The sequence below is a fragment of the Anolis carolinensis genome, chromosome 3 (assembly GCF_035594765.1).
Source record: "Anolis carolinensis isolate JA03-04 chromosome 3, rAnoCar3.1.pri, whole genome shotgun sequence".
In the NCBI taxonomy this organism is placed as follows: Eukaryota; Metazoa; Chordata; class Lepidosauria; order Squamata; family Dactyloidae; genus Anolis; species Anolis carolinensis.
This window is the reverse complement of record NC_085843.1, coordinates 29,992,621-30,016,071: the sequence shown is the minus strand read 5'-3', so window position 1 is coordinate 30,016,071 and position 23,451 is coordinate 29,992,621. Positions and strand designations below refer to the sequence as shown.

Genomic DNA, 23,451 nt, shown 5'->3' with positions numbered 1-23,451 from the left:
ATATCTTTTCAAATGTTTAAACATGCCTATCATGACACCTCTTAACCTTATCTTACCCAGACTAAATATATCCAGCTCTCTAAAGCGTTCCTCATAGGGCTCCTCATAGGGTGATCATTTTGGTCACCCTTCTCTAGATGCGTTCCAGATTGTCAATATGCTTTCTAAATTGTGGTGCCCAGTACTGGACAATTGTATTTCAGGTAAGATTTGACCAAAAGCAGAATAGTAAGGTCCTTTTACAATGTAATCACTGTATTCCTGTTGATGCAGAGTACAACTGGGTTGGCTTTTTTAGCTTCCTCATCACATTCAGTTCAGGGATCTCCCTGTAAAATCTTGTGTCAAGGACCACCCCACCATGAAACAGTTCTAAAAGCACCTTGAATGATTTCAAACACAACCAGAATAGACATCAGATTGCTTCTGAACACAAAAACATGGTGTACCCTTCCCTGGTTCTACTGTAGTAGATATAGGGTGAGTGAGCCCTCTGGGCTCAAGTGTGCTATCCCTGGCACACAGAGAGACATTCATTGCTTTAAAATTGTTGCATATAAAGGCATTTGAGTATTAAGGCTCACCAGGTTGGGTCAGGGTACTGTTGTTATGGAATAGGAATGAGTTGGTACCCTAGCATCATATGTGCTAGGAGCCCCCAGTGGCACAATGGGTTCAAATCCGGGGAGCAGGGTAAGCTCCTGTCTGTCGGTTCCAGCTTCCCATTCAGAGACATGAGAGAAGCCTCCCACAGGATTGTAAAACATCCAGGTGTCCCCTGGGCAACATCCTTGCAGACGGCTAATTCTCTCACATCAGAAGCAACTTACAATTTCTCAAGTCACTCCTGACACACACACACAAAAACCCATATGTGCGTTATTAATTATGTACAGGTTAACTATCCATTATCCAAAATGCTTAGGAACAGAAATTTTTGGATTTTTTTCCAGATTCTGGAATATCTTTACTTGCATGTAATATGTAATGAGATACCTTGGAGATGGGTCTAAAAATAAAATTCATTTATATTTCATATATATTTATACACATAACCTGTATAATTTGATACAGTAGTTTTCATAATTCTTTGCCAGAAACAAAGTTTATTTACACTGAACCATCAGAAAATTTGGACCTTGGAGTATTCTGGAACTCTGGCTAGGGGATGCTCAACCTGCTATTTACAAATCAATAATCCCAGCTGCTGTTTCTAATAAACTAAAAGAAAAAGAATAGATACAAAAACTGATGTCGATGCTACACAATGCTGTATTCAAACTGCGTTGGTGTTGGTGAGATTGTTAGCTTCACCTGCACGTGGGCTGAGTTGTACACATCGCAGTAGTCAGGAGTTATCATTGGAATTTGGATACCACCTCACCGTTTTCTAGGATGGTGCTAAGCCTTACCTGTGCAGGTGAACGTCGCTTGTTGATGCCTGAGTTGAAGAGAAAAAGAATGATTTAGATTAGCTCTGGTACATATTTTGTTGCAGAGTAGCAAATCTTTCTCCACTCCATGATAGAGTGTTTTTGCCAAACAGCTGCTAGGTGATATTTCAATGTCAGAATTACTACATGTCATAGAATACCTTTCTCTGATATCCCAACTAGATGGGCAGGTCTACAACTCATAGCCAGGATAGCTGCAAGCTTCATGGTGAAGGATGGCATCATGGTAATTGAAATAGAACCACAAAACTGTAATTGTGTTGGATAGAGGGTCCCAGAATTATTTTTGACTGGTGCATGTATGTGATAGAGATTGAGAATGAGAGAGAAAGAGGAGGGAGAGAGGAGGAAGCAGGAAGGAAGGAGATTGGCTATCTGTTTTGCTAATATTGTTTAGAATGCATAAACATACAAGTTTTCTGATTGAGTTTGAAACTTATCCATGAAGTGAGGAATATAGGTTGTTCTCTGTTAAATTAGCATTTCACAGGCAGTCAATAGCCTTTTTTGTGAGGAGGTGCTTCTGGTGAATAAAAACACCCTTGAGCAACCATTCATTTATTGCAAAACTATGTATTATTTTTATGTGATGAATGTAGACCATTGTATAAAAACGGAAGAAGGGAAATGGAATTTTTGATTCAGTATCATGCCAAGCCAGTAAGTCTATATGATAACTGGGTGGAAGAGAAACAATTGCAGTCACAACCTGACATCTAGTGGTTATGAGAGACCATGACACTGTCCATGCATAAAACCAAAATGGTTCAAAGATTTACACAAAATTACTGTTTTAGTCCATCCTAAAGGAAATAATGCCCGGCTGCTCACTGGAGGGAAGGATATTAGAGGCAAAGATGAAGTATTTTGGCCACATCATGAGAAGACAGGAAAGCGTGGAAAGATCATGATGCTGGGGGAAATGAAAGGGAAAAGGAAGAGCGGCCGACCAAGGGCGAGATGGATGGATGGTATCCTTGAAGTGACTGGCTTGACCTTGAGGGAACTGGGGGCAGCGACGGCCGACAGGGAGCTCTGGCGAGGACTGGTCCATAAGGTCACGAAGAGTCAAAAACGACTGAGTGAATGAAGAAGAAGAAGAAGTAACTGTTTAAATACTGGGTTGTTGTATGTCTTTCGGGCTGTGTGGCCATGTTCCAGAAGCATTCTCTCCTGACGTTTCGCCCACATCTATGGCAGGCATCCTCAGAGGTTGTGAGGTATGGATAAACACTGTTTAAATACTGTTTTTTGAAGTACCCACAGAAGCTACTTCATTTTGTCATCAAAAGCCTCTTAGAATAATACAATCATAGAGTTGGAAGAGACTTCATGGACCATCCATTCCAACCCTCTGCCAAGAAGCAGGAAAATTGCATTCAAAGCACCCCGGATAGATGGCCATTCAGTCTCTGCTTAAAAGCCTCCAAAAAGGAGCCTCCACCACACTCTGGGCCACTGCTGAACAGCTTTTGCAGTGAGGAAGTTCTTCCTAATGTTCAGGTGGAATCTCCTTTCCTGTAGTTTTAAGCCGTTGTTCCACGTCCTAGTCTTCAGGGCAGCAGAAAACAAGCTTGCTCCCTCCTCCCTATGACTTCCCCTCACATATTTATACATAGCCCTCATCACGTCTCCTCTCAGTCTTCTCTTCTGTAGGCTAAACATGCCGCTCCTCATAGGGCTTGTTCTCCAGACCCTTGATCATTTTAGTCGCTCTCCTCTAGACACATTCCAGCTTGTCATCGTCTCCCTTCAATTGTAGTGCCCAGAATTGGACACAGTATTCCAGGTGTGGTCTGACCAAGGCAGAATAGAGGGGGAGCAGGACTTCCCTGGATCTAGACTCTATACTCCTATTTATACAGGCCAAAATCCCATTGGCTTTTTTTGCTGCCGCATCACATTGTTAGCTCATGTTCCCCTTCCTTCCCACAAGGACTCCAAGATCTTTTTCACATGTACTGCTGTCAAGCCAGGCGTCCCCCATTCTGTATCTTTGCATTTCATTGTTTCTGCCTAACTGGAGTAACTTGCATTTGTCCCTGTTGAAGTTCATTTTGTTAGTTTCGGCCCATATCTCTAATCTGTTAAGATCGTTTTGAATTCTGCTCCTGTGTTCTGGGGTATTGGCTATTCCTCCCAATTTGGTGTCATCTGCAAACATGATGATCATGCCTTCTAACCCTTCATCTCTGTCATTCATAAAGATATTGATATTCATTAATAAAGATGCTCCTGCCGAGAGTCAAGATGCTATTTTGCCTCTGTTATCCGAGGGATGATTTACTTCTTCACTTTTATTTGGGGAGGGGAGTTGGAGCCACATGAGAGATTTCTTTTTACTGACTCAAGGGTATACATTTCTGTTCATGAGCACTTCACTCCATGCACGTAAAGTATATACTCAGTCTTAAAAACCATATGTTAAAACTTACTTTCTTGTGGTTAATCTTTGTGAAATGTTCCTTTCTGACATACAAAATGAAATTCTACATCTATAGAATGTCAAAGTATGTCTGTTTGTCTGTGTCTGTTTGTACCACAAAGGCTGTTGCTAGGTGAAGTGGCCCTCTGTGATGTCACTGCGAAAGAAAGGTGACATGTGTATGAGGGGAAGGGAGGAAGAAAGGAAAGAGCCACAAAGAGAGCCATATTGTCATGGAGGCATTGTAAGGTAGAAGGGAGAAAGGGGAGGGAAAGGAAAGGAAAGGAAAAAGTGAGAAAGAAGGGAAAGAAAGGAATGGAGAAGGGAGAAAGAAAGATGAGAGAAGGAAGGAAGACAAAGGGGAAAAAGTATGAGGGCAGGGAAAGAGAAGGAAGGCATGAAAATGGGGGGCAGCAGCCCCCTTGACACCTGGGGAATGCCCAATATATAACACTAGTTTCTAATAATTCTCAATGTGTTTCTTTTGAACTTAACACCAGGTGGTACAATGTTTTAGTAACGCAACAAGAGTATGATTTTGCCAATGTGAAACCTGGCCATCACCGACATAGTTGCAAGATGATTAGATTGAGCCAATGAGTGGATGACCTCCAGGTTCCTCTTAATTTTACAACTCATTGTTTTCCACCCGTGATAACAGTGGCTCTGTAAGTTCTCAGGAAAAGATCTTTCCCAAGTTTGCTATACCAGCTCCTTTACCTAGATTTGCTCAGACTGAACATGGACTTTTTTCTTTTGTTTAGACTGCAACTCAAGCATGTCCTCTACAACTGAAGTCATATCAGTTCTACCAGACAATACTCTAGCCAGCAGTTTGAATAGCCCAATAGAGTTGTGTTTGGTGAGGAGGGAATCTCCAATCACCAATGCAACCGAACAAGAAGATTCCAGCAAGCCAAACTTTCTTAGGTATCTGGGTTGCTGGCATCCTCAGAGGTTGGGCGGTATAGTGGAAAGAGTTATTCCTCCCACCCTGGACATTCCACAGATATATAAACCCCACTTGCCTAGTTTCCAACAGACCCCACAACCTCTGAGTGTGCCTGCCATAGATGCAGGCAAAACATCAGGAAAGAATGCTTCTGGAACATGGCCATACAGCCCAGAAAACTCACAGCAACCCAGTGATTCCGGCCATGAAAGCTTTCGATAACACATTTTCTAAGGTATCCCTTTCTTAAAACATTTTGACAAGAAATACAAATAACATTTTGTACCACGGGAAGCATTTTGGAACAAGAACCTTCACGCACTAGTTAATTCTGAGCTTCAGCACAGCCAAATTTCATAGGATTCATCCATTTTTGCTAACCTGGGGCATTCTTCAGCGAGGACCTCAGTAAAATTTCATCTGCAACAGGTGGCTGGAGATAAGAATTCCTACAGATATCTGGATAAAGTTCATTGAAATGCAACAGGAATATTTGATTTTCTTAGATACAACTATTATTATCATTATTATTATCATAAACATATATAAATTTTTGAGATTGTTTATTTTCAATTTACATAGTCATTAAAAACAGTGAAACCAATCTATATACATGTATATATGCATAAACCAATACAATACTTCCTAACATCTATATCAGGCATGGGCAAACTTGGGCCCTCCAGGTGTTTTGGACTTCAAGTCCCACAATTCCTAACAACCTTAGGCCCGTCCTTTTCCAAAACACCTGAAATCCAAAACACCTGGAGGACCCAAGTTTGCCCATACCTGATCTATACAATATTCGTATTTGGTTATATCCTCCCCTCTACACACCCCTCTCAATTTAGTGACTTCCCATCCCTTGGGTTGGAGTCATTCATATATAATTCTGTTCTTCCTTCCTATTACATTGTTTTTCTATTCTTCCTTCTGGCCTGATATCTATTATTTATAAATTGCCTACACCGATTTTAGCAGGTTAAATTACGAAGCTCTCTAAAAAAAACTTTTCGTTCTTTCCTTTTTTAAAAACGAAGTTTAATAATGGTTCCCAGTCCTTGATAAAGTGTTTTTGTGTGTTTTTCTTTGTTCATCATTGCTAATTTGTCAATTTCTGCTATTTTAAAGCCATCCATTCTTCTATTGTTGGGAGGTCTGCCTTCTTCCAGAACTGTGTGTATACTATTCTTGCTGCTATTATCATGTAGTGTAATTCTTTATAGTTTAATGATTTTCTTTGATTATTTGACACTCCCAATAAAAATTATTCAGGCTCCAATTGTATCTTTGATTGAAAGTTTTTCTGTAGTGTTTTTCATATCTTGCCCCAGAATTTTACGGGCCCACCACATGTGGAAGAAAGTTCCTTCCTGTTCTTTAAATTTCCAGAACTTTTTGTTTCTTTCCTTATACATTTTAGCTACTTTTGCTGAGGTCAGGAACCACCTGTTCATCATTTTATAAAATTTTTCTCTAAGGTCATAGCACCGAATTTTCTTTAAGCCAATAGTCCACATTTCCACCCATTTATTTAATTCTATGTTGTGCCCAATATTTTGTGCCCATTTAATCATACAGTCCCTTATCTCTTCTGTTTTCATTTCCATCTTCAGTAATTCTTTATATATTTTCCCAATAAGATGTTCTTCATTAGTACACAGTTTCTTTTCACATCCTGATTAGTCTCTTTCAGATCTCATATTTTTATTGTCTAGTGCAAATCTTTCTTTCAGTTGCCTATATGTGTACCACTGTAGGTGAATAATAATACTAATAAGACTTTATTTATAACCCGCTCTATCTCATGAAGGGAATCAGGGCGATTTACAAACAAAAGTAAGAAAGTGGCAAACATTCATTGCCAAAACTAACAAACAACAACAACAAATAATCAACAGAAGTCGCAATGGCCTGGGGAGGGCAATAACAAGGCTCTCCTGGGTTCAATGGTGCCGTGAATGGCTTGAGGAGGGTGATGACGTGGCCCTCTTGGGTCCGTTGATGCCGCAGCGCCCTGAGGAGGGCAATGATGGGGCTTTCTTGGGTCTGTTGATGCCGTGAGGAGGGCAATGACAACGAGCTCCTGCATCCTTCACAGAATCATAGAATCGTAGAGTTGGAAGAAACCACATGGGCCATCCAATCCAACCCACTGCAAGAAGCAGGAAAATCTCATACAAAGCACCCCCGACAGATGGCCATCCAGCCTCTGCTTAAAAGCCTCCAAAGAAGGAGCCTCCACCACAGTCCAGGGCAGAGAGTTCCACTGCCGAACAGCCCTCACAGTGAGGAAGTTCTTCCTGATGTTCAGGTGGAATCTCCTTTCCTGTAGTTTGAAGCCATTGTTCTGTGTCCTAGTCTGCAGGGCAGCAGAAAACAAGCTTGCTCCCTCCTCCCTATGACTTTCCTTCACGTATTTATATATGGCTATCATGTCTCCTCTCAGCCTTCTCTTCTGCAGGCTAAACATACCCAGTTCTTTAAGCCGCACCTCATAGAGTTTGTTCTCCAGACCCTTGATCATTTTAGTCACCCTCCTCTGGACGCTTTCCAACTTGTCAACATCTCCCTTCAATTGTGGTGCCCAGAATTGGACGCAGTATTCCAGGTGTGGTCTCTCCAAGGCAGAATAGAGGGGGAGCATGACTTCCCTGGATCTAGACGCTATACCCCTATTTATGCAGGCCAGAATCCCATTGGCTTTTTTTACTGCCGCATCACATTGTAGGCTCATGTTTAACTTGTTGTCTACGAGGACTCCAAGATCTTTTTCACATGTACTGCTGTCGAGCCAGGCATCGTCCCCCAAGCCAGGCATCATCTCCCAAATCCTTCAATTCTTCTTGAGTTTTACATTTGTATTTATCATCTTCATGTAATATTTAATTTCTGTATGTAATCCAATATTTTCCTTTTTTCTTATCAAACTTGTAAAAAGCTTCTTCCATTGAAATTAATAATGGGTTTTTTGGACATAGCTTAATTTTGTACTTGTTCCAAATCCTTAGTATGGCTTGTCTTTTAAAATTCTAGAACTCAGTTCTAGAATTTAAAATCATTTTAATGAATTCATCTCATTTTCCTCCCAGCATTTAACACTGAAAAAATGCAACACTTGAGACAAGATAATATCTACTAAAACTAATACACTCTTGTATGTTTATACTGAGATTAACAAAATTTAAATTATGACTGCATAAATTCCTGAACTAAAAACAATGAAATTATTTCAAAATCTTGCCCTCCTCATTCATAACAAATCTACAAGTAACTTTATAACCTCACTTAGCATTCAAGAATTTATTTGGAATCTGAGAATGCACAAAAGGGAGCTGATGTTTCTTTAAAAACATAATTTGCTGTAATCTTATGTCTGTCAGTCTTTTAATACATGCGTTTTAATAGTCTATATTTTATCTATATATTTTAACTGTGTTGTAGCCCACCTCAAACCTTAAGAAGGGGGTAACAAATAGTTATTGTTATTCATTTCTTTTCATTCCAACTGCCAGATTATAAACATCAAATTAAAAAACTATTGAATTTTCATTCCATTATTGTTCTCTAATATTTGTCTATTGATATTTTTGCAATAACAAAGTGGAAGGTGACAATGGCAGAGGATTTCTCAGTGGCACCACAGATATTACTTAAAAACTGCACAGTAGTTGGTACTGCCAAGGCTCTTTTAAATACATTCTGAGTTGAAGCCAAAAATAAAAAAGCAAAGACATTTGTTATAACTGCCATTCCAAGATGCAAAGGAACAGACTCTAGGGACTATTTCTTTAGCAACAATCTTTTTATAATTTTACATTGTACACAACACCAGGGCCATTCAGAAACATATCTCTACTAAAAGTGTGTGCTAGCTGGAATTTGTTCTAAATTCTCAGTTAGTTTTTCCATGCATTAAAACTACATAGGCTGTTCTGTCCAACACTCAAGCAGTTACTAATAATTCCTCTTGTGAATGTGTGCATGGTACAAGTGTGGACATCAACTACTGCGCTTCTCAATATCATACTAGTGGGATAAAGGGAATTGTTGTTTGTTTCACTTGTTACACATTATCTGCTTTGAGCTGGATTATATGAGTCTACACGGCCATAAAATTCAGTTCAAAGTAGATAATATGAATTGTATATGGCAGTGTAGAAGGGACCTCAGTCAAGGTTCGTGGCTCAGATATCAGCAACAAACTGAATCGGCTTCTGATGGTTTCCATCTAAGATTTATAAAAAGCTATTCAAGAGATTGAGCCTATTGTAGGGTTGTTGTTGTGTGCCTTCAAGTCATTGCCACTCTATCATGGGAGTTTCTTGGTAATATTAGTTTAGTGGAGGGATGGTCTTGCCTTCCTCTTAGGCCTGAGAGAATATGACTTAATCAAGGTCACCCAATGGGTTTCCATGGCCAAGTGGGGATTCAAAATCATAGTCCAAAGCTAAAACTATTAGATCGCATTGGCTTTCATGGGTTGTCATTAAGTTTCAGCATTTCTGATAGGTGGTTTAAACTTCAGACTAACTCTGGAGTAAGTAGGTTGATGGCCTCCACTGATGAAACCTGCAATGCACTGTATAAGAGAAACTAGTTCAGACTCTCCATTCACTCTGAGCTCAAAGGTAGTACAATTTGGTGCATTGGTCATTTGCTAACCTGAGTCAATCTCCGGCGATGGCCTGTGTCCAAATGCTACTGAAGTGGATGGTTGGTCCAGTTGTTGCGGGATTTCTGGATAAACTCCATTGAGATACAAGACAAACATATGATTTTCATACCCAGATACACATTGAACAATTTGCAACATTCCAGCAAAGCTTACTAATTTAACAAAGCATGGAGTTCAGCACTATTCATTGTCGCTTTAATAATGTTTGGGGGGGATCCAAAATGTAGTTTCCTAAAAACAATGTATAGTGTTCATTTATTCTTCCCCCTTCTGGTGCAAATAGTATATTGGGTATTCAGGCTGGGCAACATCAAAGCCGCCCTGAGTCCCTATGGGTGAGAAGGGCAGGGTAGAAATGATGTAAATAAATAAATAAATACTTCCTGGCAAGAATAGGGTGAAAAAATCTAGTCAAAATGATTAAAATCCAAAGAATGGAATGATTTCCATTACCCTTAGACAATGGTATTCAGTACCTCCCATGCCAATAGGGTGCTATAGCCACCTCAGGCTTTGATCCAAACTTTAAAGACACAATAAAAGGTGGTAACAGATACCCCCAAAATAGGCTCAAAATCTTGGGATAATATTATTCAAGTTTAGACTCAAAGCGATTGGGTCCACTGCATATGGGAGCTATTGGTTGACAGTGTCTGAAACATGAATGGGGAAAATCCATCTGCCAAGGCTCTTTGCCATCTCGCAGGCTTCTCCTGGATCGTGTTGCAGGATTGACGGACAAAATAACAAGCATCCAAAACATGTAGGAATAATTGGTCCAGAAGATAAAGAAAGAGCATCAAGGACATATTCTATGCAGATGAAACAATTAAAATGTGCAGATTTTCTCTTTCTCACTATATTGTAACAACCAGTAATTAAAATATCAACTAATATTAACTTTCCAGTGTTTTGAGTCATATCCATACATTCTGAGTTGAAGCCAAAAATAAAAAAGCAAAGACATTTGTTATAACTGCCATTCCAAGATGCAAAGGAACAGACTCTAGGGACTATTTCTTTAGCAACAATCTTTTTATAATTTTACATTGTACACAACACCAGGGCCATTCAGAAACATATCTCTACTAAAAGTGTGTGCTAGCTGGAATTTGTTCTAAATTCTCAGTTAGTTTTTCCATGCATTAAAACTACATAGGCTGTTCTGTCCAACACTCAAGCAGTTACTAATAATTCCTCTTGTGAATGTGTGCATGGTACAAGTGTGGACATCAACTACTGCGCTTCTCAATATCATACTAGTGGGATAAAGGGAATTGTTGTTTGTTTCACTTGTTACATTACAATACACCATACAAAAACTTTGATCCTTCTGGTGTTGGGCTTCAATTCCCAGAAGCCCCAGTCAGCTTGGTGAATGGTCAGGGATTCTTGAAACTGAAGTCCAGAACATCCAAAGGACCAAAGTTTGGGAAGTGTTGCACTAGGAAATAATCGTAATTGCTCTCATGCTACGAACATTTTGCCTGAATCAGCCCCACAGATTTCCACTAAGCAGTTTTATCTGTGCTGAAAAAAAGCCAGGAAGAAATGAAATAATCCAAATATATTAATGGAATGGCTCACTTCAAACAATTTTATTATTTGAGGACCAAAAAGTTGCACATGTGGACAAAGACAGTAACACAGTTTATTGTATTTAAAAAGGCTCACAAAATTATATACAAAAAGGAAAGTGATTCAACATTTTAATCCAGTAAAATGCAGTAACATACATTTACAAGGTTTGCTTACCATTTTCTGAAGCCCAGAACAAATTTAAAATCAAATTGTGGTTTAAAAGTCATTTGAGATAGTCCTTAATTCTGCCAACTTTTAAAGCTTTCTTCTTTTAAAAAGTGCTCTCACTTCAGAGACTGTTAACATGAGTAAAGCCCTGTGCTAAGTAAGTTATTTCCCTTGCTTCTGTATTGACCACATTTGAGACTCACATCTTTCCCAGGTGACTTACTATCAAATGATAACATAAAACAGACATTTTACAAAAATAGTATTTAACAACCAAAAGCAGCCAACTTCAAAACCAGAAACAATGTGCAGGTGCACTGTTTTTATTTAGAAGGTTCCTAGAGAAAAAAATATGAAGCTTCACTTGAATTATATACAAAATATTCTCTGTGTATAAAGGCAAGACCTCACGAAAATTCAACTGCCTCACCCTTGGAGATGACCTCGCAGAAGCCCTGATGACAAGAATGGGTTTTGTGTTGGTAGCACAGTTCAAGGACTACGAGTTTAGCCCCTGCATTTAAGGCAATAAATTTTTATCCTGTGTCTGTTTTGAACAGTCACGAAGCTGTAAATGCAATGCAACATGCAATCTGAACTTTAAGTCAGACAAGTGCTATCATATTTATAGGAAATCATTTATTCTCACATGCATGATGCACAGATTCTAGTATATCTAATTATTGTGTCTGATATCTGCTGAAACCAAGAAAGCATCAGGGTTCTATTTTGTAATTATGCACTATTATTCTACTTTTTAACTGCCATGATTCCCTCCTATGTAATTCTGGGATTTGTAGTTTGGCTGACAATTCTACATGCCCCTCCTTAAACTGCCCGTCCCAGGATTCCATAAGATGAAGCTATGGCAGTCAAAGTGGAATGATAGTGGTATGGTGGTGAATGGCCCCCAGGATACTGGTAATATCCATTCATTCAGATCTGAGCCAGGAGAACCCAAACAATCTCCTCCATACTGGAAGTGAAAATCTGAATCACAAAAGTGGATGTATGTGTTCTACAGCTCCTTGCCTTCTACAAACATGCCCATAGTGAGATAGTATGTTTGCACAATGTGAGAGGATGTTGCCCACAGTAGTTGCTATAAGCAGCCATTTTGGAAATCTTTGCAAAGTGTTCACTAAGCTGTTTCAGCTGTGTTGTTCCAAACTACTCCTCACTCATGAGCAGAGCCACTTTTGAAAGCAGTTGATGATGACTGAGGCCATTTTAGAGTCAGCTCTCACAATCCAGAAGTCCTGCACACTAAAAAATGTATTGGAATAATTCAGAACCAATTTAGCTTGAGAACACTTGTTTCATTTAAAGCACTGAATGGAAATGAACAGAAATGGCAACTGACTTACAAAACATGCCCACAGTGTCTTTCATGCATTAGTAGATCTTTTGATATGCTGACACTGTGTGGAAAACAGACTCTAGACTTAGAAATATTGGCTAGTCTTAACTAGAGTAGACCTACTGAAACAATTACTAACCATTATGTCAAGATTGATATAAATCCTATTAATTCAAGGAGTCTACTCTAATCAGGACTAGTAATTTGATCAAGGTCATTCTGCTTTATGGGATGATTTTTGAAAAGTATATGTACTCATAAATGTATGAGTGTGCATTTGCATTTTATATATTTACATACATATTCACAAAACCACCCTGATGTTTTTAAAAGGCTATATCAAGAAACAGAAGATATGGATTCAAGCATTTGTACTAGAATATACTTTATTTGTACAAAGAAACCAAATACGCATCTCTTTCTCTAAGATTTAAAGCATATTAACAAAAATATCTTCTGACTAATATGTTAAATAGATGGTTTTACAACAGTCCTTAATAATGAAAGACATATCCAAAAGACAAAGAAATAAAACAGTGAAGTGAGCCTTCTATTTTCACAAAAGCTGTTTGTTACAATTACATTTTATAATCCAGAATGGAAAGTAACAAAATGTTATAAATCTCCAAGGACACAGAGCATCTACTATATCAGCTTAAAAAAATAGATTATTTTAGGATGAACTAACTGAATGCAATAGTCCCTTTCCTTTGACACCCACTCCCTCCCCATTCCCCCTTTTCACATCTATCTTTTCCCCCTCTTGTTTCCAGCGGGAGGTTTCTTCAGCTGAAGAAGTTGTCCTCCTGTGCCAAAGCTTGCAGATGCTGGATTGGACACCCCAAATGTCAGGCCAGCAGATGCAGTGATGCCAGGATTGCTGAAGTTAAACCCAGATGTGCTTGAACTGCCAAAGCCTTGTAGAGGAGGGGAAAATATATAAAGGTGAGAAGAATCTGTGACTTTCTTAGCCTGTCCAAATCAAGCTGGAGAAAAAAATACTTTGGGGTTTTAAGTACGAAACTCACAATCGTGTATTAACATTCACCATTGCAGTCAATTCAGACTCACAACTTTTGCGTGAGAACTTGTCTACACTACCAATGTGATCAAGTGCACAGACATTCCAATAAAAAGCTACAAAAGCAATTGTGATATGATGAAGTGTGGTGATTTTGATAGAAACAGCATTCCTCAACTATAACTAGAAGGAATAAGAGTTGAAAGCCTTTCTTAATTCCCAACTTTCCAAACAAGAATGCTGTGTGAGACTGAAAGGAACACACATCTCCTTCCCCCATTATTCCAGCAAACAAGTCACCATACATGTACAAGTAGGGCTATTTTTTCTTTCACAGATTGCAATAAAATCTGTAAGGTATAATTCAGTAAGAATGCAATACATCTAATGGATCCAGTTGATACAAATGCTATTGTGGAGAGGGAGATGCAAATCTGCATTTCTCTTGAGACAAAAAGATTAGAATAGTGGCTGAAAAATTCCACATACACACAATGGATTGGCATAGCTGAAATTCTGGATACCAAGAAATCCCTGAAGTTATAATGCGGTGGAAACAAAGTGCAAATCAGAGGCAAATGGGATATTGAGAGGACTACATGTAAAATTAAACACTGGATCATAATGAAGGTAAGTGCTGTATAATATAGATGAGCCTTAGAAAACAAAGCGGAAGAAAGTCTGAAGAACTGCCTATAAGAAAAGTGTTTTACAAATACTGTTTAAATATTAAGGTTCTCTGCAGCATTCATTTATTCCAGGACTGAGACCAAGGATGGGGCTCAGAAGCTGCTGGGTCTCCTCCCTTGCTCTCAATTCCCTCACAGAGAAGCAAATGGCTAAAATAAAGTTGATAGAGACAGATAATTTTGTGAAATAGTTATAAATGAATGCTGGTATCTGTGACCAAACAGTGAATATGCAACTGATCTTTCTTCCTTTTATAGTGGAGCTTTACTGTGAGTTACTTCTCAGGTGCAGTTTAATTATTATAAAACAAAGCTTGAAAGTTATAACAGCAAGGCAATTTTCACATTAATGCACCTTATGAAAGGATCTTCCTAACCACTCTAAAAATTATGCAATTTAGGAAACACATTGGATATTATCTTGACTCGTAGCTTCAAAAGCACAACACATACACAAAGTAATGGTCAAAAAGGATGGAATCTAAAGAACCCTCAGTCCCATGTACCGAGGAGAGATTAACACAAGGTTTGCATTTCTCAAAGTATTCCATAATGCATTGAAATGGACAATCAAAACAATCAGCACATGTTCTGCTGAACGAATGGTTTTGTGGCATCATAAATACTATCCAACATATTAGAGCATACATTTTGTGAACTGGAATGAAATTTACACATATGGCAGATGTTGGGGAAGAGGGGAAACAGAAGGATTAAATCAAAAGGAAACTGCTATCCTCTTAAGTCCAAAAGGAGTTCATGAAATTGAATAAGAAGCAAAAAATGGATTGATTCAACTGATTTCAATCTGAAAGGGACAACAATATCCACTCCCACTATAGGTTTTCATTTACTAAGCAATGCTAAGCTTATAGTATTATTGCTATCTCTGCTGTTGTGAAGACACATTAGTTTTAGTTTGACCACATTCAAACTCAATGCTGATGTCACATACTGTACTTTTTGACATACCCTGTAAAGCCAATGTTTAGGTTCTTTTTCTCTACCTCCTAATGTACACCTGCCAGTTGGGAATTCATCATGAATCTGATGAAATAGATTCTAGGCCATGAAACACAACAATTTTAATTACTCAGTAAGGTTTCACATAACATTTGTTTCTGTGCAACTGATTAGCAGGGCTATGCCTCTGAATGATTTAAGATATCTGATGGCCTAATGACTTTAAAAGCATGTGCAAATGCGTCAACATTTGAAATAACCTTTTGTCACACTGTTGATGTGGAAGATGACCACTGTAGAGATCAAACCATAAATGAACTGGTGGTGATGACTTTTAATCACTTAAAGCTAATTAATTTTAGAAATTACATTTAATCCAAAAGTATGGCAATAAAAGTATGGCTAAGTCCCAATAGCCAGTATCCAGTTGTCATTCCACTAGCACAGAGATTGTGACACTTAGCAGTATCTAGTTTCACTTAAGGTGCAAGAGGGAACCCAATACAGTTTCCAGTTGTACAAGCAGCAGCATGCCCAAAGTTCATGCAAAGAAATGTGCTTCTCATAGAATCATAGAATAGTAGAGTTGGAAGAGACCTCAAGGGCCATCTAGTCCAACCCCCCGCTAAGAAGCAGGAAATCGCATTCAAAGCACCCCCGACAGATGGCCATCCAGCCTCTGCTTAAAAGCCTCCAAAGAAGGAGCCTCCACCACAGTCCGGGGGAGAGAGTTCCACTGCCGAACAGCCCTCACAGTGAGGAAGTTCTTCCTGATGTTCAGGTGGAATCTCCTTTCCTGTAGTTTGAAGCCATTGTTCCGTGTCCTAGTCTGCAGGGCAGCAGAAAATAAGCTTGCTCCCTCCTCCCTATGACTTCCCCTCACATATTTGTACATGGCTATCATGTCTCCTCTCAGCCTTCTCTTCTGCAGGCTAAACATGCCCAGCTCTTTAAGCCTCTGCCCAGCTCTTTAAGCTTCTGGAACTGAAAATCCAAGAAAACCTATCCAACACACAATTTTTGCTTGTTATTATTGTGTCCCTTATCTGAAATTAGGCTAACCTTAGGCTCACCGTGAAATCGTATTTCAAGGGACTGTAAATGGCATCAGTATTGTACAGCTGAAGGCAAGGGTGGCCACTGCCAAACATTGCCTCCCACCTCCAAGGGATAATGGAGGGGCCAAGCCATAAGGCATTCCAGTTTTGAAAAAAACAATGGGTGGGGGGCAACTGAGGGGAAAATTCACCACTAGTACTTCAGACGCAGCAGGCACATTGCAATTTAAGATTTTTTGAGTACTTTTCAAGCCGCTTCCCCCTCCCTTCACCCAGTTTGAACTTTGGGAATGAAGGTGTGGTGGTGTCTGATTTTAAAACATTTCCAATAAATAAAATTAAGAAAAAAATACCACAAGGTCTGAAATTACCACACTTGTTACTGGTGGCATTCAAGACAGAAAAGAAAGTGAGGAATGAAAAAGAATGCAGTGACTGCATGTACCTAGTAAGTTTTTTTAAAAAAACATGTTCTATTTAAGAAAATTTATACTTATGTCATGCCAAAGAATGCCTTTCAATTTTGATTTATCTTCAAAAGAAGTTTACTATACAATACTTGAGAGGGCAGTGTTTCAAAAATAAATGTTCCAAGTTTTCCTTGAGTATCTTGAACAAGAAAATCGATTCCACAGACTCAAGTTTCTGGAGAATGTCTAAAATATATTATATTTTCCCTTATTACTAATAAGGGAATAATACTAATGATCAGTGATTAATTATTAGTTGCCAGACCATATTTAACATAAATTGATTATTTGAATTTAAAGACTGCAATGGGTATTACAAAGTTCAAACTTTGTAATACAAAGTTCAAACTACTGAATATACTCATGTACAAATCCAAACATTTTAGTTAAAAAACCTAGGCTGACATCCACAGGTCAATATAACTACTATACTTTGACTCTTATAACAAAACAAAAAAAACCCCACTCCCTTCTGAATAGAGTGGCAAAACACAAGAGCTTAGCCCATTCTGGCAGAACCTAAAAGATACATTGACCCCCTCTACTTTCCCTGCCATAGCATCATTTCTGGCCATTTTGAATACCTGGCCAGTAAATAGGTGGCATCTGGCAGGGTCAGCTGGCCCCGAGGTGGTGCAGGCATTTCCCTCTTTCCTCAGATGACCCTTGACTTATCTACAGTACATATCAAAATCCATAATTTTGGCTCTAAAACTTCCCCTTGAGTTATACATGAGGTCGTCTTATACACAAGTATATATGGCTGTAACTTAAACATCTTAACATTCAGAATAGAACAAACCTGCACTAAGGCTTCCTGAAGGCTTATTTGTAGCTCCAAATCCAAATGATGGTGCACCTGTGGCACTGCTTCCAAAACCAGAACTACCTCCAAACCCTAGTGGAACAGTAGTAAAGACAGCAGAGATTAAGATACATATAAAGCTAGACTGACTCTCCAACATGACTCAACAGCCAATAGGTTTTAGCTACAAGCTTCAAGCATTAGAATCCTCTGTACTGAATGGCAATGGACAAAGAAGGTTTGTGACCTCCATAAGATGGCATTGGTTATGCCCCACGTCTTCCAGATGTGTTGGACTCAAACTCTTATTAAACTCAGCCAGCAATACCCACTGATACTTCTTCAACTATTTCTTAAATAGTGATGTAATCCTGGTCATATATATATATATATATATATATATATATATATATATATATATATATATATAGGCAGTCACCAAGTTACAAACATCCAACTTACAAATGACTCATAGTTAAGAACGGGGGTGAGACAACAGTAGTGAGAGAAATCTACCCCTAGGAAGGAAAACTCACTCCTGGAAGAGTTATCATAGGGAAACAAGGGTCTCCACTGAAGCTTTACCACCAATCCTTGTTTCCATAACAAGCCAAAATTTTCAAAATCCAATGATCACAGGGACAGCAAGTAAGATGAAATCTTCTGAAAAGGGCAGAGACAGCAAAACAAACAGGAGTGTTAACCCTTCCCTATGCTATCCAAACCATCCATATATAGAATCACAGAATAATAGAGTTGGAAGAGACCACATGGGCCATCTAGTCCAACCCCCTGCCATGAAGGAAAAGGGCAATCAAAGTACTTCTGACAGATGGCCATCCAGCCATATATATATGGCTGGAATTACACTGAAAAATGTACTTGTTCCAACTTACAAAAAATGTAACTTAAGAACAAACCTACAGAACCTGTCTTGTTTGTAACTTGGGGACTGCCTGTATGGTACACAACTTGGATTTTGCATACTCTTCTTTTTAAACTAAACACAGAGAATTATCTTTTCTGTTCCTATATAGGATCTGCCTTATCACCAGTACCCATGACAGATTCTGATGTTAAGTAAGAAAATACAGAAAACTATGCTATTTATTGGGACATTTTATCTTTTCTTCTTTGCACAGCTGTTTTCTTCTTCACTATGCCCTGACCCAATACTCAGTAATGAAATGCCCATGAATGACAGGTGGAATCAAGGCATGATAGACCCTAGAGCAGTCAATTTTCATGAGATAAAAAATAAATGTCTATTGTTTTGGTAAGTGGAGTATAAATATTCATGTATGTCTATTTCATCCAATTGGTTCCAGGTTTTTGTTTTTTTTGTGTGTCAGGAGCAACTTGAGTTGCTTCTGGAGTGAGAGAATTGGCCGTCTGCAAGGACGTTGCCCAGGGGATGCCCGGATGGTTTTTTTTTAATGTTTTACCATCCTTGTGGGAGGCTTCTCTCATGTCCCCGCATGGAGCTGGAGCTGATAGAGGGAGCTCATCTGTGCTCTCCCCAGGTGGGATTCGAACCTGGCAGCCTTCAGGTCAGCAACCCAACCTTCAAGTCACAAGGCTTTTATCCCCTAGGCCACCGGAGGCTCCGGTTCCAAGTAGGAAAAGAGCTGCCTACACAACATAGCTCTGGGGCAAACACATTCAACTCTACTACTACCTGAGTTATGCTTTGAGACCCAGGCATACAATGCAATCTTAACCCAAAGATTTGTCAGCTATGTAAAGTAGAATTACACACACTTTTTTCTGCTAACAGGAATGCCTTTCTCCAGCACAACCCTTTTCAGTTGGCTGACCTCAGCACCCTTTGCAGAACTGTCCTGATAGCTACCGTGTTTCCCTGAAAATAAGACAGTGTATATTAATTTTTGCTCCCAAAGATGCCCTAGGTCTTATTTTCAGGGGATGCCTTATTTTTCTATGAAGAATTCACATTTATGGTTGAATAAAAATGAATGTTTATTATATACTGTACAGTAGTTGTCATCAGACAAACTGTGAATCTTATCAAGAATTTCTTGTTTCGGGGGCCGGATGCAGCTCTCCAAAGTCATTTACCTAACCCGCATCCTCAGTTTTATAATATAATATTTTATATCAGTTTTAATAATATAATATATTGTATATACATATAATATTGATAAAAATATTATGTTATACAATATAATACTAATAATACCATATAATAATATTAATTATATGTTATATATTACATATAATATTACAGTATAGTGGTATAGTTCAATATAGTAATATATAATGCTTTTTTTTTTTTTCCGTGTCAGGAGCAACTGGAGTTGCTTCTGGAGTGAGAGAATTGGCCGTCTGCAAGGACATTGCCCAGGGGATGCCCGGATGTTTTGATGTCTTTACCACCCTTGTGGAAGGCTTCTCTCATGTCCCCGCATGGAGCTGGAGCTGATAGAGGGAGCTCATCCACACTCTCCCCAGGTGGGATTCGAACCTGGCAGCTTTCAGGTCAGCAACCCAACCTTCAAGTCACTTAGTCCACTACGCCATCTGGGGGCTCCAGTATAATGCTAATATTGTGCTATGCTAATAATATAACATATCGTATGTACATACAGCTGCTCTGAGTCCCCTTCAGGGTGAGAAGGGTTGGATATAAATGTAGTAAATAAATGTAGTAAATAAATAAATAAATAATTTTAGACTTAGGCTCACAACTACAACAATCCTAATTAACTTTATCTCATTGGCCAGTAGCAGGCCCACACTTTCCATTGAAATCCTGATAGGTTTATGTTGGTTAAAATTGTTTTCATTTTTAAATATTGTATTGTTCTTTCATTGCTGTTGTTGTTTTGCACTACAAATAAGACATATGCAGTGGGCATAGAATTTTGTTCATATTTTTTTTTCAAATGATAATTCGCCCCCTCAACAGTCTGAAGGATTGTGGATCGGCCCTCTGCTTTAAAAGTTTGAAGACCCCTGCTCTATGGTATGTACATTTACCAATCCTGCATGCTCTGGTGTTGCTTGGCGGGCATGCTTCCAAACAAAAACTTTGCTAGGTCTTAATTTTGGGGGAGGCCTTATATTTAGCAATTCAGCAAAACCTCTATTAGGTCTTATTTTCAGGGGATATCTTATTTTCAGGGAAACAGAGTAAGATGCAATGAGAAAAGGTCTGATAAAAAGGAGCTGGATGCAAGAGGATTCAGGCATCTTCCAGCTCAAGCTAATAACAACAATAAGAGTAAGCATAGTCTTAAGTGATTTCCAACATGCCATGGCTAGGAGAGGTTTGTATTCAGCACAATTTTGGCCAGGGCAGCTGACTTCGTAGTTGCTAAACAGACCCTTGGCTAGTCCAAATAATGTGGCTTCTTTTGCCCTTGTGTGCCATCTTTCTTGGCTGTTCCTCTTGCAGAATGAATTAGCAGAGAGCACTATCAGAAGACCTCTGCAATAATCCAAAAGCAGAGAGTTCTGCTCATAGAATAGGTTTGGCCCTACTCAAACCCTACAGCTAGTGAGGATTACATGCCTACCATATATGTTGAACAGACCAAGCAAAATCAGTCAGCCCCCTGCATCTACAGATACTGTCAGTCTTCTTTATCTACAGATTCTGCATTCAAAGATTCAGCCACCCGTGACTTGAAAGTTTTTTAAAAAAAAAAAATCCAAAAAACAAACCTTAATATTGCCACTGTGTATAAGGGACATCATTTTACTACATCATTGTAACACAATGGGACTTTGACATCCATGAGAGATCTTGGAACCAACTCCTAGCAGATGTCAAGGTCCCACTATATGTGCTTTCAAGTCACCTGTTGATTTTTGGCAACCCCATTTAAGGAGACAGGAAAACTCAGGGTTAGTTTTACCGGTTTCTTCCTCTAAAATACAGCCTACTGTACTCAATGTTCATTGGTAGTCTCCACCCAAGCACTAATCAGGATTGGCCCTGTTTAACTTATATAATTATACAAGATATGGTGCTTTTAGGTTATACATAGAACCTCCGAACTTTACTTGGCCATAACTGAAATCCTGTTATACTTAGGTTCTCCTTTAAAAAGGACTAAGTCTGGAACTAAGTATTAGTATTATATTTTCAAAACATTGAACATTTAAAAAAAACACTTAAAATTGATACATGTATTTTAAAGCTGTTGGTTTTTACCATTAGGTGGGAAAGTCTTCGGTTAGACACACATTGTTTAGTTGCTCCCAACAGACTAAGTTCATCAGTGATGTATAATAAAGATGATTAGTTTGAAGACTAGCTTTAGTACTTGTGAATAGGTGTACTGAATATTTGGCATTCAAAGTATCTGCTGGTAGATCATTTTGCTACAGAGGGAATTCTAGGAGTTGTAATAGCAGCCATGATATAACAGATATAGCAGCCATGGGTTTCTTCATAAAACACCAAAAATGAGATAAGCATTTGGTAATGGAAGAAAAAAAATTCTTCCAAATCTTGTGACAGATACATGGAAGATGTGAAATCCCATTTAAGCCAGGATGAATATTTTCGCAGTAAATCCTTCGGTTTCAGCAAATATACATCCAAGGAATGTACAGGAGCTCAACCTCAGCATTTTTGGAATGAGATTATTGGAGATGCATTTATATCTACCTTCTTTCCTAGTCTAATTAGAAAGCAAGATATTCTTCTATACTTTATAGCAATACAGAAATCCCAATTCTTTGTAAAGCACTGTCCCCATTGCTTGAAATGCAGATCTGCCTCCATTGCTTATATTCCACATTTTGTAAATATAAAGTATATACAATTAGCTTATTTTTCAAGAATTTAAAAGAATTTTGGCTTATTTCTCCATATCCAACAATTGTGAGAGTGTTCTTGGGGTTAATGAGGCAAATCACATATTTTGAGAGAATATGCGGCTCCACTGTTAAATTGAGTAGCCCCAACTCTTAGAGTAAGGGGACAATTATGACTGAAACAACTGCTCAATAGTATTTTGCTTTGCTTCTAGTTGTATTTTCTGTAGTTTTATGTTTGTTATGAAGTGTTTCTGCAAGTTCAAAAGCAGTCCTGCCTATTATGGAAGGGAACTGTAGAAGGATGCCTCCTTCTGGCAAAAGTAAAGGCTTTTGTGGTGGGAAAGGCAAACTGCTTGTTTTTAAAGAGTCATCTGATTTGAAAAAGGAGTGTAGCTACATCCACTATGACATACCATATAAAGTAAGCAAGTTCCCCATATTTGTCAAGCAACGTACTAATATCAGCATCTGTCTCTAGATATAGTACTGCAATTTGCTTTCACAAATGCACATCTTAGCAACAAAGATTACCCTATACACTCATGTACAAGTCTAAAAATGTAAGTAAAAAATCAAGGGAAAAAACCTGGGTTCACTTATCCATGGGCCAATATGAATACTGTACCACAACTCTTATTTTAAAAAGGACTCATCTCCTTCTCTACGTATAACAGTGAGAAGGCAAGAGCTTAGTTAGTCCATTCTGGAAGCACCAATCTCCTCTACTCTGTCTGCTGTGACACCACTTCTGGCCTCTTTGAATGGCTTGGCAGTAAAATGGAGGCTCTGGCCATAGGTAGCTAGCCCCTTGATTTAGCACTGGCACTTTCCCCTCTCCATGGAAAGACTGACTTATCTACAGGACATATCAAAATGTGTAATTTTGTCTCCAAAACTGTGCTCGATTTACACATAAGATCAACTTATACATGAGTATATACAGTAAGTATGTCACAACACATTTGGTTTCCAATATAGATCCTGAAAATACACTAGAAAGTATGCTGACACATCAGAATGATATTTTGTGCGGCAA

At 38.7% G+C, this 23,451-nt stretch overlaps 1 protein-coding gene across 4 annotated transcripts in view; it reads right to left on the bottom strand.

Annotated features, from left to right (window-relative positions):
- Positions 1–1,254: 1,254 nt before the first annotated feature.
- Positions 1,255–23,451, bottom strand: part of nup58 (nucleoporin 58) — a 47,841-nt gene continuing 25,644 nt past the window's right edge. For 2 of the 4 annotated variants that reach the window (XM_062974654.1, XM_062974653.1), the window contains exons 15-18: positions 17,622–17,717; positions 9,497–9,580; positions 5,213–5,290; positions 1,255–1,441 (exon numbers count right to left, since the gene is read on the bottom strand). In XM_062974654.1, the coding sequence (XP_062830724.1) occupies positions 1,359–1,441; positions 5,213–5,290; positions 9,497–9,580; positions 17,622–17,717 (341 nt within the window). In that variant the 3' untranslated portion in view covers positions 1,255–1,358. Of the gene's footprint in view, positions 1,442–5,212; positions 5,291–9,496; positions 9,581–11,092; positions 13,536–17,621; positions 17,718–23,451 lie in introns of those variants that run through there. The other 2 variants (XM_003225508.4, XM_008117873.3) reach the window with 2 other exon arrangements.